Here is a 19,436-nt window from a genome sequence, read left to right as displayed (position 1 = left end):
CCCAGTGCAACTAAAACCCGTCCCTACAGTACCTCTTTTACCATGTCAGAATGTGTTTCTTCTGGAGGAAATAGCACCACGTTATCTGGAGCGCCCTCCTGTGGCAAAGACAAATATGTGTAACGTAAAAGATCAGAAGACATAGATACAATACAAATTGTGGTAAAGGCAACAGTCTTTGGAGCGATGCATGGCAGACTTAAGTCACTATATGCTTCATTCAGTCTCTGGTGCTGCGGTTGCTGGACGTTTACCAAGAGTACTTAAAGTTCGTTCTGGGAATCTACCAAACTGGTTGGAGTCATCCATGAAAAAGCACGGAGCCCAACAGGTTGATCCTATTAAGATAAACCCTAAATTCCAAGTTGAGTAGCCTTTTCAATGTAGCATAACGTCGCCCAAATTATTCCTTTCAGGGTCCATTGAATATCAGACCACAGTTGAATGCACAAATGCATAAATGTCTTGTAAAATCACATCAGTAGCAAAAGGTCATACGCATGCGAAAGATATAAATAATCGTGACTGCTGTCTGTGACTCGTAATTTTAAGTTACTGTTTGGATTAACATTAGTTATGCTAAGGTTGGAAACAAAAAGAATGGATACTTAGGAAGAAATATAGATAAAAAATAATATATTAAAATTTTCTATGTATAATAACAACCATAAATCAATTTAAAGACCGTATATCAAAAATAAGCCTACAGCTAAATTTTAAATACAACAACTAATCTGCAAACAAAGTCAAAAAGCATCTACATGAATATGAAACAGTCCACAGAATCAACATTGATCGCCGAACGAGTCGAGTCACAAGAATTAATGAATTGGACATTTTAGCGATAGCCTAACACTACATGAGAAAATGACATTTAGAATGAACCAATTCACTTGAATTACAAGGAGAGAGGAACGTAGACGTGAGCACGTTTGCTATTATTATTCCCTCTTTGAGATGAGCCAAACTATGCCACTGAAAAAAAAACTAGCTATACAGTAGCATACTCTAGCCTACTTTTATTTTGTCACTTTAGCACCGAGGGGAACAGCATATTGGTTAAGATCAGGGGGGAAAAAAATCCCACACATAATGAGTTCACTGACCATCTGCACTCTTTCAAAACAAAATTTGGTCAGAATGTTTGACAACGCAACGGTTCATGTTTTTACCACAGCACTATTTCTTTCTCTGTCTGAGCTGTTATCTCAAGCACAGGTTGTCACCGGCAGTATGTCGATGGGGAATGCTAACAGATGTCACCAAAATTCACAACAGCTCTAAACAGTGAGTCTAGTTTTAAGGCGCACACGCAAGCATGGTAGTCCAAGCATTTCAGAAGAGACAAACACTGCGATGTTGAGCCAGGCAGCAGCTCCCAGACGAAACCGTCTTACCGGAAGCTCCGAAGCGCTGTTCTCATTGCCCATCTTGTTAAGCGGGGCTGGTGGGTGACCCCGTTCACATCAGACCATCAATGGCACAGGCCACCTCTGGCAGAATGAGGGACCGATGTAAAGAAAGCAGACACTGTCAAGGAATTCCAAACACTATTCCGTCGTCAAACATCCAGAGAAACACTGAGCTTTGAGCGATCAGGGAGTGAAATATGTGTGCAAGTATGTGTCATGTGTTGAGATTAAGAGGCTCTGATGAAAGCAGAACAAAGTGCAGAGATGCTGTCCAGTAGAACAACTTTCTCAGGGTGTTAGAATAAAAAACAGTCATATTAGAGTCACGGCCTTCAGGCAGTTTCACAGAATTTAAGACTTATAAAACAATTTATATAATACCTATCACATAATTGCCCAAATAAAGAATACAGCATGTTTAAAACACCTCAATATTTAATTTGTACTGAAAATTCTTCAGAAGTTTAGATTTCAAGTGTAGAGCTGCAATTCAAATATAAAGTTCCTGACCATGAACAGGATAAATCAGACTGAACCGGCCAAAGCACACAATCCAGGAGAAACAGTAACCATTCAATTTGTCTCTGAATGAGGAGGAACAATATAACTAAAATCACAAGCTGGCCATTAGCATTAGTATTCTGCGATTTTGTTTTAATTTACTGCTCCAGTTTACTGCATTTTATACAACAACAAAAAAATACAAAAATAGCTGGTCTGTCAGATCCAACATTTAACTTTTATTAATCATGGGAGCATTAAATTGATAAAAAGTGACAGTATAGACATTATGTGTAACAATAGATTGATATTCGCTGTTTTACTGAATTTAATTATTTATTATTAAGTTATTGCAAATTCAGAGTATTAGTGCTGTACTGTATTTTTCACCAAATAAATGCGGCCATTTTGAGCATTAGACCCTGTTATAAAACATATATATATATATATATATATATATATATATATATATATATATATATATATATATATATATATATATATATATTGACCATTAAGTCCTGTCATTAAAAATTTGTGTCATTTCTTGATCGTTTCTTGTCTGGTGACTTGCAAGCATGAGAACAACATTTTAACAGCATTTAAATTTGCATTATCAAAACAAATGGTAAGTTCGATTGACATCCATGAATCATTTCAAACTCCCCACTTTTTTACTATGCCACATTAAGAGAGCAATGTTTTCAGGCCCGTTGCACATTTGGCTCGAGTTGCTCACTGTGTGAAGGTTAGTGAGAGTGAGTGGAGGAGTATGTCTTATTAGCTCATAAAAAAAAGCTCTAGATGGGTCTAACAGACCTCTGGCCAGAACCTCTTTTAAGAACACCACAAGCTCATTAGAAACATAAATCAGCTTCCTGAAGCATTTCGCGCACACACTGTTGACCTGCGGCCAGCACACTGCAGAAAGCTCCAGGGCCCATCAGTCTTGCTGCCGCCCCCTCAAACAACCACAACTACAGCATGCTCTAATGTGGGGAAACTCAGTACACGGGATCCCATCTATCTAACCCTTTAGTGAAACACCATCTATCCACCTAGTGCTGTGAGAATTCATTAAGGGCGTCAGCTGAAATTCAGATACTAGTTTTAGATGTATACTACTTATACTAGACAGTTGGATTTGACTATATCAGTTGGACAGTTGGATGTAAGTTTTTTTTTCAAGAGATATATTGCACAGTGGCACAGTTTTACAGTATCATTTAGTAGGAGCCTGTTTTTGACCAGCAGCGGTGTTAGTGGGTTAATCTTGTGCAGTAAGCTCATCATTTGACAGATTGCGCTAGTGACTGAGGGTTTGGAGATTACTGCCAAAATCAACTAGTCAACAGCATCTGCCCTCTGTCTCCCCCTGCTGTGAGCCAATACTCTGGAAAATGTGTGTTGTGAAAATTAGACGTGGCCTAAGACTTAAAGGGTTACTCCACCTCAAAATTAAAATGATGTCATTTATCACTTACCACCCATATTGTTCCAAACTCATAAAAGCTTTGTTCATCTTCGTTCAAGTCTTGTAAATGTATCATGACTGCCGAGTTAATGATACTGTCACAGCCCAGAAAAGTATGAAAGACATCTGCCATCTGTGGTTTAACCGTAACATTATAAAGGTACAAAAATACTTTTTGTACAGAAAGAAAACAAAAACAACAACTTTATTCAACGATTCTCGTAGCTTCTCAACTTTACGGTTAAAGCGCTCATGGCAGATGAACTATTCTGATGGTTTGGAACAACATGGGGGTTGTTTAATGACAACATTTTCATTTTAGGGTGAAGTAAGCCTTTAAAGAAGTATGAACCACTAAATGGACTGTAATTTTATCCCATTTTTGGTTACATTAAATGTTGTATGTTGTATCAGCAATATATTTATAAGACAGGATGTGTTGTTTAGTGCTTGCTTGGCTTTAAAAAAAAAAAGTCACATGAAAAATTATACAGTTTATGCACTTCACAAGTTAAATTGAACATAATGGGAAAAAGAACAATTTTGCAGCTTCAATTCAAGAACCTATGGTTTCTGCCTCAGAGTATAGTATAACAAAAGGTTATTATAAAATACTTGGTTTAAAAAAAAAATAAATAAATCACTCTGTGAGATATGAAGTCACACTGTCAGAGACAAGTTGCAATTATAAGACAAAGCGGCAGTATACTGTGACATAAAATCACATTTTGGAGACATAAAAATGTAATGCCATTATTACAGGATTCTAAAAGAAACAAATGAAAAAGTAATATATGGTTCAGAGAATCAACATGAACGAACTGTAAACATGACCTTTATAATCCATTTAGCATCGACAAAACCATTGTGTCAAACAATTATACAGATGTATTTGTGTGTCCATGTGACTTTTCTGGCTGATCAGTCCCTGCTCTATATTTTGGCAGGAAGTGCAAACCTGAATATGAAACGTGTTATAAATAGATGCTGTTCTTGTCTGTCACTCGTTATTTAAGTCTTCCCGTCCAACCATGAATCATGTGCACCAGTTTCCCTTCAAAACAAACTGTGCAATGTAATAAATACTGCAGACTTATACAATGATGTTAAATGATCCAAACTGCTCATGTGCGCAGAGTATGAAAGATTTTTAGAAACAGCTAATCAATAAGATAAACAAGAGAGTAGACCAATGACAGCACTGCTTTAAACACAGTGTGAATGCAGACTCACGTCTTCCATTAATAATTAAACAGTATTAGGACCTTCCTTTAGTGTGGCTGAATCACTTGCAGACATTGCCACATGAATGCCTTCTGACATAGGAACACTCCTGAAACAGAACAGGAACATGCCTATTCCTGGACTCCTTTTTTTCCCCACACAGCACAGAATTTAATGTGCTATAACGCTGCATAATATAACCATCAAACAAAGTATATGTCCTGCAACACCATGAATTTCTGGTAAAATAAGACTCTTGTAAACCCACACTAACATCTAAAGTCAACCATTTGGAAATCTAAAGTGAAAATCGAAAGGTTTTCTAATACTATATTAGTGATGTTAACCATGAAAGCGCAATAAATCACCCTTATTTAAACTTCCTGCTTTATTTTGTTAGTCCACTTTGTAACTACATGTCAACCTATTCTCATTAATTTGCAACAACACTTACTCTCAGAGCAGACTGTTAGAGTAGGTTAGTAGAAATAGTTGCAAGTCTCTCATAGTTAGCATGTTGTATGCTGTTGACCTATTAAAATAAGTGTTAGAAGATATTAAGCAGTCTGCTAATATTTTAATGACTGCTAGTTGACATGTAGTTGCAAAGTCACTTACTGTTAGTAGAATGTCTAAAGTGGACTATCAAGTGTTACCGAACTCCTTATGATCATTGTATTAACTTTAAAAGCAGTAACAGCAAAGTGAATTCAAACTCACTCACCCAGCTCACAGAGGCATTTATCCAAGCTCACAATGCCACATTTAATGCAGAGATTTAGATTTTGTTCATTGCAGCTACACAGCAGTTAACAAGCTTGTCCTCTCTTGAGACGACTGGAACACTGGGTTGCTATATCTGCACAGAGTTTTAGCAGGCAGGGAGCTCATGGGGGGCCGCACTGATTCTGACATGGCAGAGATGACAGAGTCAGCTGGACGATGCATGACGCTTGGTAACACTTGTAAACAAACAAAATGCCATAAACTAAGCAGTAAGGATTTTACCCTTCCCATAACCCCTTTAGGCTGTCAACGGGGCCCCAAAACAATTACACAGCACTTTTCTCTGAGCTATACTGTATCTTCCATCTCTATAAGTCAATATAGCATTTATACAATGGTACTGATTACTAAAAAACCTTTGGAAAATGCTACATTCGGGCTACTTGGTATCAATATAATGATCTATTCATATTGATATCAATGTTACAGGAGGTCGCAAAGTCACTGAACTGATTTCTATAGGTATTCATATTGCTGGATGGCCAAATAAAACAGGCAAAGTACTGAAAGTATTAACATCTATGCAATCCTTACATAATTACTTAGCAAAATAAAACATAAAATAATACTTCACAAGAGAGAGAAAGAAAGAAGTGATAGACTCACCTAGTAAACTCCACTAAAAAGAGTTTTCTATTCAATTTACTCACTTTAGAATCACCAAAACCATTCAAGCTGATCCAGTTATATTAAATAGCTTTTCCAATCAATAGAACCACTGAGCCAACCTCATTTTGTGCCCTATTATCCTTTAAACAAAGTTAATAGGGCACAAGAATAGAACTTACCAAAACAGTGTTTTCAGCTCTGTCAGGCATCCTGCAACCGTCCTTGCTAAACTGCCTAGTGATATTCCCTTCCGATTACAACTTCAATTCAGGTTTCCTATTGGAAAACCTTTCAGCACATAATACATATATGCATTATTTATGCATTATCCATTGTCCGCTACCTGTTCACCTCACCTGTTTACGCTCTTACACATACACGCACACCCCATACCATTTCACTTACTCAAAAAATAATTCTTCTCACCTTTCGCTGCCCAATAAAGAAACCTGACCTTTTAAATGCATTAAGCACACCAAGTATTTATTGATCACCGAAATGCTTTTTAATAGCTGACAGTCACGCAACACACCCCTTCTCACCATTATGCACTATTAAAACATTAACTTAATTATGTAACTATTATAATAAAGCCATTACCCAAACATTCCCATCCTTAATGCCTATTAAAACAAGTATAAAATGGCTGTAGCGCAAAATCACTTCAACTGCATAGACATGAACGCTGAATAATACGATTAATAAATAAGCGCTTATTGTCTATGAACAATCGAGTTTATTAATAGCAGATATTTAATGCACAAATACTGCTTGTTGTCAAGGGAATCAGTTATTTTTTTACGTCCATATTTAATTCTTTCCAAACTATGTCTGTTTTCAGCACAATCTCATTACTCTAGTTTCCGGTGTCTGCTCCGTTTCATTTATCCATTTATCATTCCTTTCCCTGCATCCTTCCTCCTCTCTCTGTATAGATATCGTCAGGCATCTTTTTGCACCTCCCCCTCTTTTTTTTCCCCTCCATTCCCGTCTCCTTTCACGCTCTTCATCTCCCAAGCTCCGACCACTACAGGCCAGTATGAGAAGAGACAGCCAAAAATACATGCATTTTCTTTCATATCCCCCTGACGTCAGCCCGGTCCAACACAAATACTCCCCCTCATCCCCTTCTTCTGCCTGCACTGACAACCAGCGAAAGCCAGCGATGTCTTCCCACTCGTTCTCATTTTGCCATTCTGTCTGCCGCGTCTGAGATGCAGTGTTACCTGGCTGCGTGCGACTCCGATGCAGCTTCCCATCCTGTATTCCATGTCCTCCTGAGGAGAGGTGACAGAAGCACTACAAGGCTTGCAAAAATAGTCTTTCCAGGATTGCATCCCCACTACAAAGAAATGGCATCGCTGAGCAATGCAAGCAGGGTGTGAGCAAGTGAGTGCAAGCGTGCGAGGATACCCTCATATGTGTGTGTGCGTGTGAGTATGTGTGTGAATAAGCCTCATCTACTGCAATGCCCAGGGTATAACTATGACATACATGCTCATTCTCTGTTATATAACAACACAATTATATAAATAGCATTGCCGAGGATTCAAAAAAAGTGTCTTGACTCTCTTCCTCAGTCGGCTTTTGCAGCGATGCTGTAAGATGCCGCTCTGCAAGTGGGTAAAAGGCCCCTCTGTTGTCGAAAGTGACCGTCAGACAAGCAGGGAGTGGAGGGGGAGGACAGAAAATACAGCCGGATGAGAACGAGAAAATAAAAAAAGAACAGAGCATCTGCAAGTTTAAAAGAACAACAGCTGCAGGCAGGACGACACGGTACTGAGCATTAAAAGAAAAAACGCCAGAGGAAAAAAGTGATGGGGCCACTCAAGTGAAATGGGACAGTGGCAGATAATAAAAGAATTTATAAAAAGAGAGTCAGGATGAGATAGAATAAGCTATATTTTAATATTCATTCTTTAACGGCCTTTATAGTCAGCATGAAAACCAAACTGCCCATTGTTATTATCCATCTATAAGTCCTGTATAGTTATAAATTTATAAAAATGCCATTTCTTATTGAGCCAATCAGATCTGCCTCCATTTAACACAATCCAATCAACAACCAGTGGATCCACATTTTAAACTGTCACAATACTATAGTAAAGTTAGATCAGTTTCATGTCGACTCTTTTGCATAATAAACAGTATAAAATATGGATATATTGGTCAAAACTGGATATTTAATTGGAGACATACATTTCTGCCAGTTTTGTTTTTTTTTTTTAAGAAATGTTGCCATCATCTAGTGCTAGTGACAGCACATAACATACGTCACTAGATGCATGCATGTAGTTACAGAACACAAAGACAAAGATTTAACCCATTTCTGAGTGAACTATTCCTTTAAAAACAATAATTTTCAATAATAATGAGCTTGTAGGGGCTATATTTATTGAGTCTTTTCTATCAAAGATCTTCAAATTTCTCATGAATTAATCTAAAATGAATAGTTATGCATATTTTTTTTTTTACTGTAAATGACAATGCTGTGATGCCGAAACGAAGCATGACAGCAATGAGTAGAATTTATTGATTGTAGCCCACAATTACTATATAAAACTAAATAATATTGAACTTTAATATCACTTATAAGATTATCACTTAATTGTCAGTACCAGCCAGAACTCCATGCCTACAGAAAATGAGCTTTCAGCAACTTTTACCTCTGAAATAGAAAGCTAAATTATTCCTTCTCAATTAAACATTTATAGATTACACACAAATGTTTTGATACATAGCTTAATAATAGCATTACCTAAAAATTAAATGGACACAATGAATAATGTTGTGGTTCCCTAAAATGAAAGGTGTTTATTAAAGACAAACGTAACAATACCTTTTAAAAGTAAAAACATCTGAGGGAATCTGACAAATTTGTTCAATGGCAATTAAAAGCTACAAAATAACATTTTGTAATTTTGTCGCCAAATCAAGTGAAACCGGATTTCAACCGATTCAAAATAAAAGGATATAAAACTTTCCACCACACTAACCAAAACATATATGCATAGTAAGACATAAAACAGCACATATCCTAAGTAAAGCTCACCAACAAGCACAAAAGCCTATAATTTTTTTATAATTTTAACTGAGATAAATAAAAATATGGAATAAAAAAAAAATGCTGTAAGAAACCAACAAAAACAACAGCTACAACTTCAGCCACTGACCTGGATGCAGACTTACACCACAACAACATCCAAAAAAAATCCCTGCAGCATAGAGGAGCGTCCTGTGAACATGAGTGTTACTCAGACAGCAGGCAGATCCCTCCAAAAGGCTTCAGATGTCAGTGGGATCAAACTACAGGGCAGTTAATCCAAGCTTGGACCAATCTGTGTGCATATGGAGGGCCGCACCACTGCACGCGTGGACAGCTCTCTGCCGCCTCCCTGCATGAGCATTTTACACGACTACAATTGAATATACAACAAAGTTCAAGAAAACACAAATATTGCCGTAATTTCACGCAAATAAACATAAGTAGAGGCAGTAGTCAACTTTATGTATTCATTATGAATTTTTGAAGAGTAGTTTTAAAATCACATTCAGCCTTGCCGGTTAAAAAAAAAAACCGGTATTTCACCACTAGGTGGTAGTGTTCAGTTTACCCTAATTACTGACAGGGAAGCGAGAATAAACACCAACTTTCGTGACCATATTAATGATTACTTAAGAGCTGTATTTTATTCGTCATTGTGAGGCTTATGTTTAATCTCCAATTACTATTACAAAATTAAAACACACAAAAAAAACTCCTATTCGCATAATTAATCTACATCGAGTTTCTCATCCATACAAAACCATAGATAGGCTTAACGGAGCAACTTTAGTAAAAATACACTCTTTAGTAAGAGGGCTGTGCAAATAGAGATTTTACTCGCAAGTAGTACAATTACATGATGGTTCACAAACAAAACCTGTTCTGTGATATATTGATGTCATGTGAGAAGTGAGACCTGCTACTCAGACTTTTTTCCAAATAGGAGACGAGAACAGCAGACGGTAAAGGGTTAAGAACCTTGAATGTTTCCATCAAATTAAAATATAGTTATTTGGAAGACTTAATATAATGTTAAGTGCACTTTACATTTATTGTATAACACACAATTATTACACTTCATACAGAATTCAAAAGACATAACTCTTAAAATTGATATCCCAAATGTTAAAAAAATAAAAAAGTTTTTATTTGATAAGCTCTGATAAGCTTTTTGGCAGCGGTCGCTATCCTCCAACTTAGCTTTACTGCGACATAACTTCTGCAGGGGGGATCATAGCTTGCCTAATATCAAAGGCATCAATGATTTCCTGCAAGACACAGATCACAACATTTATTTAATGTAAGGAACAGACGGTTCAAAGCTAAATAAGACACGATCTGAACATTGCAAAAATTGTCTCAAATTGTTGTTAAAGACACAAGCCTATTTCTTTATTATCACCTCAATTAGAATTCAGAAAACACATCCTTCCAACCCCAAACATCTGCTTAAATATTGCAAATATGGTCTAAATGCGCTCACCTTCCAGCTTTCCTGGTTGATGGAGATGACACACTGATGTCGGACGGCAGCTCCACCAGGCTCTATCTCACCTTCCTCTACTGGAGCTATAAAACACATGTCATCTCGAAGTACATTTAAACAAACACAATCAAGCGATGACCTGTGGATTTGATCTTACCTATACAAGGAAGCTTATTCGTGTCCAAGTACATTCTCACCAGACCATCCTGAGGGAAATATATCTTACATTAATTAATGTGGGACTTACGTTTAACCTCCAAAGCTGTTGTTGCATCTTTATTTACCCTTATGAGAAAAGACATGTGGAAGATGTTTTCCACGGTCCGGGAGAAGGAGCTGGGGTCAATGACGAACTCGTAATATGAAATGGGTTCCTCAGCTGTTCCAGAAAAATGCACGTTTAATGGGTTTTAAAATAGTCAGTTTTGCTTAACTGCAATGCGTTGTTTTAATTTTATTTCAACATGCTTACAGTCATCAGCAAAGTAACTTCGCAGGAATCCCAGAATCCTTTCAACTTCTTTCTCTGTTGCCTCCTGGTGAGATTCTTCCATTTTCTTCAGCTGTGATGACAAGATATTTTCTTAAAATAAGACAGATTCCCAAGAATGTTTTCAGAGATTGCCAGCGTTGTAAGGAGCACACCTGCGTGGGCATAATTCGCTTTGCCTCTTTGCTGGGGACTTTCCTTTGTCTTTCGACTCTCTGTCGTGGAGGAGGCGGCTCTGCCAAAAATGAGCCCAACCTTGAATTAAATAAAAATAGCAAAGGTTGTAAAGTAAACAGCACAGTGCATGAGGCTGCGTTTTGGAAGCTATAAAACGGCTTAGTAGCCACTGTAATTAAACTGCTTCAGATGTTAGGTACAAGTTAGTTCATCCAATAAATATCATGAAAAATTATATTTACTCTACAGTACAACATTTTAGAGTTTTTTTAATGTTCGAGAAGTCTCTTATGCTCATCAAAACTGCACTTATTTAAAACAGCAATACTGTACTATTATATACAATTTCAATTTAAATACAATTAAAATTATAAATACAATTATAAATTGTTTTTGTTTTTTTATTAATTTATTCCTGTGATGACAATGCTGAATTTTCAAAAGCCATTTCACACTTTACACTCTCCTTTATGAACAATCAAACTAGTATGCGGATGTCATTATTATTAGTGTGGAAAGAACTGCGCTGCTTTAATATTTTTGTAGAAAGTGTGAAACTGTTTTCAGGATGTTTTAATAAATTTATGTCTAATAAAAAATTTGTAACATTAAAATGACATTTTACTGCCACTTTTTATCAATTTTTTGTGCACTTGCTTACAAAAAACAGCTTAAATTTCTGAGGGACACAAATTTAGCTTTGAACTGATTCACTTACATCAACAGTTTTAGCTGATTCATCGTCAATTACTACAGAAGTGGGTCACAAAGACGTCAGTTCAATAAATCAGCGTTATGGGCTGAGAAGGGAATCAAAAAACTAGCCTGATAACATATCCTTTAGAAAACCTAATAGCAAAAATCGCAAAAAAACACAAAAATCACTGCAACTACCTGCAAAATAATTTCGAGTTGAATGTGAATATCACCTTAAAATGACCTAATCTCCTTCGGTTTAATTTTACTTTGCTTGCTTCAGACATACTCACATGTAGTGGAATGAAGGGGCTGTTTTGAAGCAGTACTCGGATCTTTTTGCAAGCCTCTGCCAGGCGCCTTGTGGTAAATATCCCTCCAAGTTCCCATCCTGACCACTTTCATCCTCCAAACGATTCAGACCCATGAAAGATAACTAGAATAATTGATATGAGAAATCAATCAAGAAGAAAAATCATTTCATAGTGAATCTAAACATATTTATTTCTTAAATACAAGATCTGTGTTTCTTAAAAGCACTGTTGGCAATAGGGTTGGGTATTGTTTTTTCCGATACCAGTGCTGAACTGATACTTTTAAAACAGTTCCAGTGCATGTATCTATGCTTATTAATATAAAGACAAAGACAAACATTGGACTGCAACAATGTATTGTTTATCACTGTTATTCAAGCCATCTCTCTAATCTGTGTATTTTTTTTTTAAGAGTAGCCTATGGAACATGTTTTCTGTCTCATGCTGTGACAAAAAAAAAATACTTCAGATCACAAAATGAAACATTTGACTGGTATTGTGGAGTAAAAAAGGTTATAATTATCTCTTTTGTTGGACAACAGGTTTAAAAATGTGTATACAAGGGAAGTTTAACAAAAAATGTTTAGTTTAGCTAGTTTTGCTGCCATCAGAGCAAGTGTAATTACTGCATTGACATGCTCCTCGGACGCTCTTATGTCCCAAGTTGTGTTTTAAGTCAGAAAGTCAAAGCAACATGCACACTCACGATACTACAAAGATTTGTTGGTTTGTCGTTCAGGCTTGGCACCAAAATGCGTGTTTGGTACGTAACAATTACTGGTACCGGGTTTCGGTACCCAACCCTAGTTGGCAATGGTTCTATGATCTACTTAGGCTTACGATGCTTTTAGGAAACACAGCCATCGCCTTTCCTCTCACAATAAATTACCAAATGTTCTGCAAATGCAGACGGGTCAAACGCAGAGCCTTCAGCGTGTAGCTGACTGGCCTTCTCCTTCCCTAGATCAGTGGCTAGCACCAAGAGTTGAGCATCCAGAGCCGCTTCACGAGCCTGCCTCACTGAAAGTAGACACAGGCCATAGCAAACCAGATCGTTAAGACATAATGCATGAATTTATGTGTGCAGAGCAGGTAGGTACCAGGATATATAGTGAAGAACAATAATACCATTGGCAAATAGTTTGTTGGCCTCTTCTAAAACATCAGTGAGTTTATTGTTAGCTGGGTTTAGCATGTCCTCACGATTCTCTGTGAACAAAAAAAAAGCATATTCCACCATATACTTACAATACTTTAGAATTGAAACAGCAAACTGTATCACTGAAGCCAATTTTAACATTATTGATACTCACGCTGAACTTGATTGATCAGGTCCCGGTACTTGCTCCTGATCTCTCTCCTGCATGCTGGATCATCTTCTTCCTCGCCAATACCTGAGGGTCCCGCACCAATATCATCTTCATCAACCATATCGCCAGGTCTCTCTGGCCTGTTCCGTCCACCCAAACCATTAGATGTTCCTGCAGACTCTTCTTGATTCCCTCTTGACCGTCTCCTCGAATCAGACATCTTCAATCTTGCCTGATTTTCTATTCAAAGAGACACATATGTAATAATATAAATAATATTATTACAGAAACTTAAATATCGAGATCCAGATCAAACATCGCAATGACAGTTGCACAATGCAATGTGGTTTAAAAAGATATGTAAGTTTCATCCATGTATTTTTTTTTTAAATATATAAAACACAGAACATAACATAATAAGGTGTAGTATGCAGCACAAACAAAGCATCGCATAGCAGTGCTATTCCTGCTCATCACATGGTTAGTAAACACAAAAGTACATAAACTGGTACACAAACAGATTCTAGTGAGATTTTTTTCGAATAAGGTTTGTTTTCAAAACAATTCCTTCCTGTGTGCAAGTAATCAACGACAACATAACTGCTAGACTTATATTTACACATATTTCTGTGATCATATTTGCGATCCACTGCAGCTGACCTAACAAAAGCGACGAGACATCGGAAAATAAAAGCAGAACATAATTAACAAACTAGCAAATTAGGAAATATCTTGAAAACTTACAAGCTTCAAAAAACGCAGGATTCATATCTGCATTTGCATAAACAGTGAAACCTTCGCGGGAGTAGACGGAAGTACGCGCTTACTGGCCTCACGTCATTTCCGATGCATTCTATGACAAAACTTGTGAGAAGTATCTTAATTGTATTTTATATAAACCTTTTTTATTAGCTCCTGGTTTATATTTTAATATAAGGTGTACAATATTGTTCATGCATAACCAAATGTTATTTATTAAATACAAATTTTGTTCGATTTGTCATAATCTCACATCCTTGTAGTTCTTATTAAGCAGTTTGTCCGCATTTTACTTTAAAACGAAAATAGTTTGTAACCTAAATTGTTAAACAAACGTGAAAGAGATATTAATTTACGAAGACACCGAAAACCATGAAAAAACTGGAAATTTCTAAAGGAATCTATGAAGAATCTAGCCTCCCTTGTTAGCCTATAAATTGACTGAGGGGTTCAGATGCAAATATATATGCAATTATAAATATATTTAGGTAATTGTTGTACATTTAGGTAAATTGTATTTAGGTAAAGGTTACGTTTGATATAATAACTTGGAGAAAGGAGTGATGAATTAAACCCCTCCTTCCAACAGAGCAAAAATAAATAAATAAAAACACCGCATAGGGTGTGTTTCAAAACCCAGTAAGCCACCTATCTAGTAAAGGACTTCTGGCCGTAATCGTGGCGAGCGTTGGTTTACAATAACGCTCTCTGAGCGCGCGCCTCGGCGGGTGTTGAAACACAGCCCCAAGAATCCGGAAATTAACAAACTCGTGATGTCAGGAGGAGTGGGACAGAAACAGACATCACAGGAGACTTTTACGTGCATTTCCTAGGATTTGTGGACTGTACAGATATGACATCGTCATGTGATGGAGTTAACGCGTGAAACAAGCACTGGACATGTTTCGGGGTGATTGTGGATGATCGCTGGTCCGAACTGAAAGTGTTTTCACGCGCACTGTGTGCTTCCTAGTCCAGATCGACCTTTCAGCAAACATGACGGGGCTCGCATTAGAGCAAGTGACCGATTTCGGCGATTTCACGAAAGGAAAGGATCTAAAAGAGTTTTTCAAACAGGCGTACTCCAACAACACCTCATCTCAAAACCGCCTGTCCGATGTGCGTCTGAGTCCAGATGGACGTCACATTCATGTCATTGTGCGTCAGCCCAAGAGTGGTCTTATGACACATGACAAATATCAGCGACCTCATCTCATGCAAAGCCAGAAACACGTTGATTTAGTGCTAACTGGAAATGTGCCTATAGTGGATGTCATTTACATGCCTCAAAGCAAACCTGAAGATGGAGCCTGTGTGCTGGGAGTAATATTTGAGAATGGAAGAGTGGAATTCTGGAAATTCCTGGAGTGCAGATCAGGCTGGCATTTACTCCAGACTGTGGATCTGTGTAACAGCCCTCGTGCTAAAGTCATTTCTGTGTGTGTGTGTCAGAATTTCATTATATGGTGTGAGGAGCGACCGCCGTCTGAGAACTCCAACAGTGCGTGCAGCAACTTCAGGTTTTGCATCTGCAAAAAGACTATAGAAGTTAAAGAGGGAGGTGTCATTTTAGGAAACGTGAAAATCGCTTTGCACAATAATCCTCGATACACAACCGTCAGTTCTGGGGATTTGATCTATCTGCTCCCAGACATGAGGGAAAACTCTTCCATGGGTGTTTCGAAAGTGTTTCTTGCATGGTCTCCTGAACATGACACCTTTAAAGTGCATAGTGCCTGTAACTGCACGCTTATAAAAAGCTCAAGCAAGGAATCTGACTTCAAGAGACTTGTTACAGACTGCATTGGCCTTCTATCCACCATAAATCCTCCTGATATCTGTGGATTCTCTGCCGTTGGGTGTGGAGACCTCCTTCTCTTTCTCAGCACTGGTTGGGTATGCATTATGAAGAGGGACGGTGGTCTGCGCAACATATATAAACTTCCTGATAATTGCCTAAGTTCTAGTGGGACTCAAAATAGCCTGAAAATATATAATGAAATCCTGGCACTAACAATAGGTAGGACTCTCTTCCTAATCAACACTAAATGTGGTCTGGAATTAGAAAGAATAAGTCTGAAAACAGAAGGCCTTCTCTACGTAAACACTTTGGATAGTCACTCTCCACAAATGCTGTCAGAAACCGGGCTGTTTGTGGTCATGCAAAAACCGAAACCTTCTCCGGTGCTTTCAGAAGACTCAAGTGCACTCTTAGTCGAGGCTGTCTTTGAGGAGGCATGCAAATACTATCAGCAAAGAAGTCTAAGCAGCACTCAGCTCACGGTAGAGAAGCTCAAAAAAGGTGGGATGTTTCAAGCACCCATATCACTGGCTGCCATCCTCAGGGATTTCCTCAACAACCAGAAGACCAAAACTGGTGAGAAACATTCCACAGGGCAAGAAAGGCTCATGAGCTCACTCGAATCAGAGCTTAGGAGTCTCATTTTGTTGGAGGACATCAAAACATCAATGGTGAAGGCTTCGGAGAAAGATTTAGAGAACTATTGTGAAAGCTTGGTGCAGCAGGAGATCTGCCGGCTGCTTAGCAGTGAGCTAGAGAGGGAGAATCTTCAGTATCTAAACAACATCTTCCATCTCTTTCCCATATACTCCTGGCATGCCATGCAAACAATTCTGCATCTAAAGTGCAACGGTGAGGGTTTGTTGTCATCCAAAGCTCCTGCTGAGTTATGGAAAATCATCCTCAGCCCTGTGCAACCAACAGCAAACTTTGCCCACTGCAACGGTCAGCAGAAACAAACTACAGTGCCTGTTTTTGAGCTCTTGTGCCACTCTATCTTAAAATTCCAGCCTAGTTGGCTTCCAAGGTTTCTCGAACTGGCACAGCAACAGTCCGGCGGGTCTTCCAAGTCTTCATGGGGTTACAGCATGAAGGAGAGCTCTGAGAGCTTGCCGCTCTATAAACGGGCCTTGACGGTGCTCCCTTGCAAAGGGACCCACCCACACCTGGAAGTGGAGCTGCTTTTGTGCAGTGAGCGGCCTAAAGCGATCATGCAAGCATTGCGGATTCTCATCAAGCAAGGGCATTGGGAACGGGTTGCGCAAGTAGCAGAGAGGTTCTGCCGGCAGAGCCCCCTTTTGAATAAAGAGATTTTCAGTGCTCTGCTGTGTGAAGTGTCCCAGCATAGAGACCTGGACCCTTATTTGAACCTGCTGTGGACTCTTTGTCCAGAGGATATGACCGTGACAAGCATACTTAATATTGTACTGAAAAACCTTCCTGATTCGACCCAGAACTCTGGACCTTTCGAGGCTCATGGCAGCCAGGTCACCATCGGCCTTTTGAAACCACTGCTCAAAAAAATTCTCCAAAGGGAGACCAAACCAAGCCAAAAGTACGCCGATATCCTTCAGTCACCCACAGTTCCTCCGCTCACTCCTCCACGTCAGCCGAAGGGACTTTTTAGAGATGCAGAGCACCTGGAAACCAAGCAGAGGACTACCTCTGGTTCTCAAGTGACATCTCAAGCCAAACTGGTCTGACTTTTCCACTCTTAAATCATGTCTGACCCTTTCCATACACTGTTCTTAGAGGTACACGTTAACCCAAAACAATTTACTCACATTTGTCATTCCAAACCTGTATGACCATCTTCTTTTGAAGCAATTAAGAATAGATTTCAAAAAACAATTTAACAGTTTTTATCTGTACAGTTTCATCCAAAAAAACCCATTTGGACCCCATTGACTTTCACTGTATTGCCTGTTTTTTGTGTCCTATGACAAAGTCATACTGGTTAGGAACAATGTAATGACAAAATAACATTTTTGGGTCAGCTGTCACTTTAAGAAGTACTGTTTACCTTGCATGGTCTGAACAAAAAATTATACAAACAATATTTCAACTATTAAAATAGTAAAGTAATAATTTGCAATACTATTTAACTACTGCTTAATTATTCCTAATATAGAATGTAATATACTATGTTGTTTTTATGTTTACTTGGTTTGCTGCATTTCATCTTAAATGCTTTTGGTGTGTTTTAAACAGTATTTTCCCTTTCTTAACTTTCAGTGGTGTCCTTTTTTGCCATCACATGAAGGCATGCTGTCACCCTGAACCTTAATGCAAGGTCAGAGATGACTAAGCATTATCCACATTTCATGCTCTAGATCATTTATTGTATAAACTCTCAGAATAACAATGCCTTTTTTCTGTTGACACTACAGTTTATCATCATATGCTGGTGTAATTATTATTTTAAGAAAACATGTGGAAGATGTAATAAATAATAATAAGCTATAAAGAACTGTATTAGTCATTATTAAAAATGTACAGTAATATAAAATGTAATGTGCATGCTGATGCATTTAGATCATTTCATGTTTAATGCCTTGTATATTTCATGGATTGCTCTTGTATTTAGTGCTATCACAGGGATTTTAACACTGTAAAAAGCAATTAAATATGACTTTCATGTACTGCTGCTGCTTACTTTTTTTTGAAGTGAAGTGTGACAGCTGTGTTTAATGATTTCTGGTTTTGTGGTCAGGGAGGGGAATTCTGATGTGTTTCCAATGCAAAGCTTTATAAACTCACTCGGTCTCTACAGCCCCACCCTCTGCATTCCTACTGAGCTCAACAGCAGCATTCACAGCACTGCTTTAAATTCAATTCAGCTAAATTCTATTATACAGTGTCCTGCTTCAAACTCAAGTACATTGGATAGGCTTGTGTTGCCCTGAATTGACTCGTCATAGCTAATTGTATTTGGAGAGCTGAAATACTTCTATTTACTATTTTGTGACGCAAGTGTTTACCTGGTATTGGTTTGACTGAGTATTCAGCACAATGTATTTAATATTTACAAATGTTATATTATGATCTAAAGTAATCAACTAAAGGCACTAAAATGTACATCTGAACCATGCCACATTCTACTGTCTAAAGTCACTCATACTGGCATGTTTAAGTAATTGTAGATTCTTGAGACATGGGACAAAACATTCATTAAAAAAATTAGTGATGACTGAAAAAAATATCTTCACGCAAATTTAAATCTTTTTTGCCTTAATTTAAAAATTGGTTGTTTTTTTTACGCTTGCAACAGCTACATACAAGTACATATGCTGTCAAACTATTGATCACGATTACGCACACATACAACATATATTTAAAAAACATTTGCAT

General features: G+C 37.8%; 3 protein-coding genes across 7 annotated transcripts in view; 1 reads left to right on the top strand and 2 right to left on the bottom strand.

Moving 5' to 3' along the window:
• LOC122357091 overlaps positions 1-7,621 on the bottom strand; it is a 29,040-nt gene extending 21,419 nt beyond the window's left edge. Inside the window, exons 1-3 of one of the 5 annotated variants that reach the window (XM_043256295.1) lie at positions 5,336-5,518; positions 1,398-1,493; positions 33-98 (exon numbers count right to left, since the gene is read on the bottom strand). In XM_043256295.1, the coding sequence (XP_043112230.1) occupies positions 33-98; positions 1,398-1,430 (99 nt within the window). In that variant the 5' untranslated portion in view covers positions 1,431-1,493; positions 5,336-5,518. Of the gene's footprint in view, positions 1-32; positions 99-1,397; positions 1,494-5,335; positions 5,519-7,232 lie in introns of those variants that run through there. The other 4 variants (XM_043256296.1, XM_043256297.1, XM_043256294.1 and 1 more) reach the window with 4 other exon arrangements.
• A 2,248-nt stretch (positions 7,622-9,869) lies between these two features.
• nsmce4a (NSE4 homolog A, SMC5-SMC6 complex component) lies at positions 9,870-14,396 on the bottom strand. Its single transcript, XM_043255561.1, has 11 exons — positions 14,270-14,396; positions 13,529-13,765; positions 13,344-13,424; positions 13,105-13,235; positions 12,195-12,337; positions 11,184-11,283; positions 11,011-11,101; positions 10,823-10,917; positions 10,696-10,744; positions 10,536-10,621; positions 9,870-10,320 (listed from the first exon to the last, which is right to left on the bottom strand). The coding sequence occupies exons 2-11, from the start codon at positions 13,743-13,745 to the stop codon at positions 10,255-10,257; spliced, it is 1,059 nt and encodes a 352-aa protein (XP_043111496.1). The 5' UTR covers positions 13,746-13,765; positions 14,270-14,396; the 3' UTR covers positions 9,870-10,254.
• A 563-nt stretch (positions 14,397-14,959) lies between these two features.
• LOC122356628 (Hermansky-Pudlak syndrome 6 protein homolog) lies at positions 14,960-18,727 on the top strand. The gene has a single exon (XM_043255560.1). The coding sequence runs from the start codon at positions 15,281-15,283 to the stop codon at positions 17,786-17,788; it is 2,508 nt and encodes an 835-aa protein (XP_043111495.1). The 5' UTR covers positions 14,960-15,280; the 3' UTR covers positions 17,789-18,727.
• The last annotated feature ends 709 nt before the right edge of the window (positions 18,728-19,436 follow it).

The sequence above is a fragment of the Puntigrus tetrazona genome, chromosome 13, assembly GCF_018831695.1.
Source record: "Puntigrus tetrazona isolate hp1 chromosome 13, ASM1883169v1, whole genome shotgun sequence".
Lineage (NCBI taxonomy): Eukaryota > Metazoa > Chordata > Actinopteri > Cypriniformes > Cyprinidae > Puntigrus > Puntigrus tetrazona.
Note: the sequence above shows the minus strand (reverse complement) of the source record. Positions and strands in the feature narration are given on the sequence as shown.

Excerpts from the sequence above, each read along its gene's own strand:
- nsmce4a (XM_043255561.1), bottom strand. The coding sequence starts at position 13,745 with ATGTCTGATTCGAGGAGACGGTCAAGAGGGAATCAAGAAGAGTCTGCA. Across the intron at positions 10,622-10,695 it reads GAATAAGCTTCCTTGTATAG|CTCCAGTAGAGGAAGGTGAG; the intron begins GTAAGATCAAAT and ends TGTGTTTTATAG. Across the intron at positions 10,321-10,535 it reads TCAACCAGGAAAGCTGGAAG|GAAATCATTGATGCCTTTGA; the intron begins GTGAGCGCATTT and ends TGTGTCTTGCAG.
- LOC122356628 (XM_043255560.1), top strand. The coding sequence starts at position 15,281 with ATGACGGGGCTCGCATTAGAGCAAGTGACCGATTTCGGCGATTTCACG.